Raw genomic sequence first — 3,446 nt, forward strand, 5'->3', positions numbered from 1 at the left:
TCTATCTCAAACCTGGCATGATTATATTTCAAAATAGAATATTGATAAAATTTAAACTTTATCAGATATTAAAAGTTAAAAATATTATAAAATTAGAATTGAGCCTTACATGAGAATTTCGGGAGGAAAATCTCAGGTCACATAACTAAAGGTGTTAAAATGCAAATTTGAAAAAAAAACAGCTGAGGGTGTGTATAAGTGCAAAGGAGTGAAACTATGGAGTATTTAAGTGTAATTAGACCAATTTTCTTTTAAAAAAATCGGAGTCCACAGAGCTTCAGCATATAAAAGGGCAACTCCGCATCTTTACTCTTCGCCATTTCAAGAGGAGTCTTTGCTTCGGTCTTCATCTCCAAAAAGGTCAGTCTTTTATCAATCTTTTTGCTATTGGATCTCTAGATCTGTTCGATTCCTTGCTTTACTTATGGATTTGATGCTGATCTATTAAAAATCTTTGTGTTTTAATCAAAAAGGCTCTTTATTTGGAGTTCAGTCGAATTTTTTTGGGTTAGATCTGTGAAATTACGAGATCGGAGCTGGCTAAAAGTTTTAAGAGCTTGGGTTTGTTTCGATCTGGTTTAATGGGGAGAAGTTTGGTTGTATTTCCTTTAGATCTGGATCTAGGGTTTGTTTGAATAAGCTGATCTAGTGATAGGTTAGTTTTAGCTTTTGATGCTTGATTATTTTCATAATTGTAGACATTTTTTGGTGTAATAATTTGCTGGAACTTTAGATTGCGCATGATTATTTAATTAGATGTTGTTTTCTGTTTAGGTGTGGATTTAGTGTTGAAAGTTTATTCTTTTTTTAAAGTTATTTTTTTTATAAATCTATCTAACATAATTAAAGGATGTGAACTGTAAATACAAGCCGCCCTCTTTGTATTTTACAAGCAACACATCGCAAAAACCTATGGAATCTTTATTTTGAAATATTGTGTCAAGATATGGGATTATATGTAGATGGAGCGAAAAATCTAGGTTGATTAAGAGGCATTTTTTGAAGCAAAAGAAGCATATAGCAGGAGCTTATTCCTATTGTAAAGTTTTTCTCTTGGTATTACCTTTTGCAGATTTGTAGAACATGGCTGATGCTGAGGATATCCAACCTCTTGTCTGTGACAATGGAACCGGAATGGTCAAGGTTTGTAACATTGTTTTATTTATGAGTTCAATTTCTTCAACTCTTTATTATATATGATCCAGACAAAACCCAATACTGCCTTTGTGTTAATTTCATCGTGCAGGCCGGATTTGCGGGCGACGATGCACCCAGAGCAGTATTTCCTAGCATTGTAGGTCGACCACGTCACACTGGTGTTATGGTTGGGATGGGCCAAAAGGATGCCTATGTGGGCGATGAAGCTCAATCCAAAAGAGGTATCCTCACATTGAAGTACCCAATTGAGCACGGAATTGTTAGCAATTGGGATGACATGGAGAAGATCTGGCATCACACCTTCTACAATGAGCTCCGTGTTGCCCCTGAGGAACACCCTGTGCTCCTTACTGAAGCCCCTTTGAACCCGAAAGCAAACAGAGAGAAAATGACCCAGATCATGTTTGAAACTTTCAATGTGCCAGCAATGTATGTTGCCATTCAAGCCGTCCTTTCTCTATATGCCAGCGGCCGTACAACCGGTTCGTATCAGTCTACGATCCCTAAATCCATTAAGTCGTTTTAAGTAACAAGACCCTTAAATCTTGTAAGTTGTTTTAAATTAGACCCACATTTCGATCAAATATGAAGATTTGGGGGTCTAATTTAGAAATATAAAGATTTGGGGGTCTAATATAGAATTGGCAGAGTTTGGGGTCTACTGTAACAAAAAAACCTTAATTAAATCATCTTTTTTTCTTTATCTTTTACTGATTAGATCTGCTATTTGTGAAATAGGTATTGTGCTTGATTCTGGTGATGGTGTGAGCCACACTGTCCCAATTTATGAGGGATATGCACTTCCACATGCTATCCTTCGTTTGGACCTTGCTGGCCGTGATCTTACTGATTCTCTGATGAAGATACTCACCGAGAGAGGATACATGTTCACTACAACCGCAGAGCGGGAAATTGTGAGGGACATAAAGGAGAAGCTCGCTTACGTCGCTCTTGACTATGAACAAGAGCTCGAGACTGCAAAGAGCAGCTCTGCTGTAGAGAAGAACTACGAGTTGCCAGATGGACAGGTGATCACCATTGGAGCTGAGAGATTCAGATGCCCGGAGGTTCTTTTCCAACCATCGATGATCGGTATGGAAGCTGCTGGAATTCACGAGACGACTTACAATTCGATTATGAAGTGTGATGTGGATATCAGGAAAGATTTGTATGGTAACATTGTGCTCAGTGGGGGATCAACTATGTTTCCTGGTATTGCTGATCGTATGAGCAAAGAGATCACTGCTCTTGCTCCGAGCAGCATGAAGATTAAGGTTGTCGCTCCACCTGAGAGGAAGTACAGCGTCTGGATTGGAGGTTCAATCCTCGCCTCCCTCAGCACCTTCCAACAGGTGATATTTTTACGCATTTTAAAGTTCTACTTGTTAATATTAGTGTTTTCTGTAAATTTTTACTGACTGTTAAATGTCCATTATTGCAGATGTGGATCTCCAAGGGAGAGTATGATGAATCTGGCCCCTCTATTGTCCACCGCAAATGTTTCTGAGTCGAGTTTGGTTATGGTTTCTTTTAACGCTGTGTCATGTAATCTCGGTTTGGTTATTGTGGTTCTTTGAGGGACTGTGCTGGTGTCTTTTTAATGCTTATGAGATCCATGTGTACCTTTATAAGAAGATGGGAGTTTTTTTGCTTGTTGCTTATGAGTACTGTCAGTATCAGCAGTTGCAGCAGACATAATAGTTTAAAGGTCCATGTTGTTTGTTATGCTTTTGGCATTTTTATGCGGTTTGTGCTTAAATCTTTGCTGTTTGGGGGGGGTTCAAAGATTTTGGATTGTGCTTTCTTTGTGGTAGGTCTATTTTGTAAGTGATTTTGAGATTCAGCTTCTTGATGTAGGCATCTCTGCCTCGACTACCGATAATACAAATAAGATACAATTGAGAAACAGATACATGGGTAAGTACAAGACTAATATATCTGCATAATATCCGAACATCCAAACGTACCGCCGTATATGCATGAAAATATATAGCCGTATACATATTAAATTAATTTTGTATTATAATGAGTTTTTCTACTGGCTTCTGAAACGTTAGTTATTATGCATAGTATCTAGTTAGTAGTCGGATCAAATAGAGTTTATTACTGGGATGATATCGGTATATTCTCACCTATATCCAATATAAGAAATAAACACGCAAATCAGTAGTAATAAATATGCACTCCTAATGAGTATTATAGATCATTATGCATCTGTGCGGTTACGGATGTCCTACTATGGTGTAATACAACCAGACAAATCTTCTCTTAACAAAGAATTATGAACA

General features: G+C 37.6%; 1 protein-coding gene across 1 annotated transcript; it reads left to right on the forward strand.

Annotated features, from left to right (window-relative positions):
- Positions 270–2,890, forward strand: LOC109851380 (actin-7). Its single transcript, XM_020421464.1, has 5 exons — positions 270–360; positions 1,073–1,143; positions 1,247–1,640; positions 1,897–2,510; positions 2,600–2,890. Exons 2-5 carry the CDS (start codon positions 1,084–1,086, stop codon positions 2,663–2,665), a joined length of 1,134 nt encoding a protein of 377 aa, XP_020277053.1. The 5' UTR covers positions 270–360; positions 1,073–1,083; the 3' UTR covers positions 2,666–2,890.

The sequence above is a fragment of the Asparagus officinalis genome, chromosome 8 (genome assembly GCF_001876935.1).
Source record: "Asparagus officinalis chromosome 8, Aspof.V1, whole genome shotgun sequence".
NCBI classification, from domain to species: Eukaryota; Viridiplantae; Streptophyta; class Magnoliopsida; order Asparagales; family Asparagaceae; genus Asparagus; species Asparagus officinalis.

Coding starts and splice junctions, on each gene's coding strand:
- LOC109851380 (XM_020421464.1), top strand. CDS start 1,084: ATGGCTGATGCTGAGGATATCCAACCTCTTGTCTGTGACAATGGAACC. Junction 1,641..1,896: donor TGCCAGCGGCCGTACAACCG/GTTCGTATCAGT, acceptor TTTGTGAAATAG/GTATTGTGCTTGATTCTGGT. Junction 2,511..2,599: donor CCCTCAGCACCTTCCAACAG/GTGATATTTTTA, acceptor CCATTATTGCAG/ATGTGGATCTCCAAGGGAGA.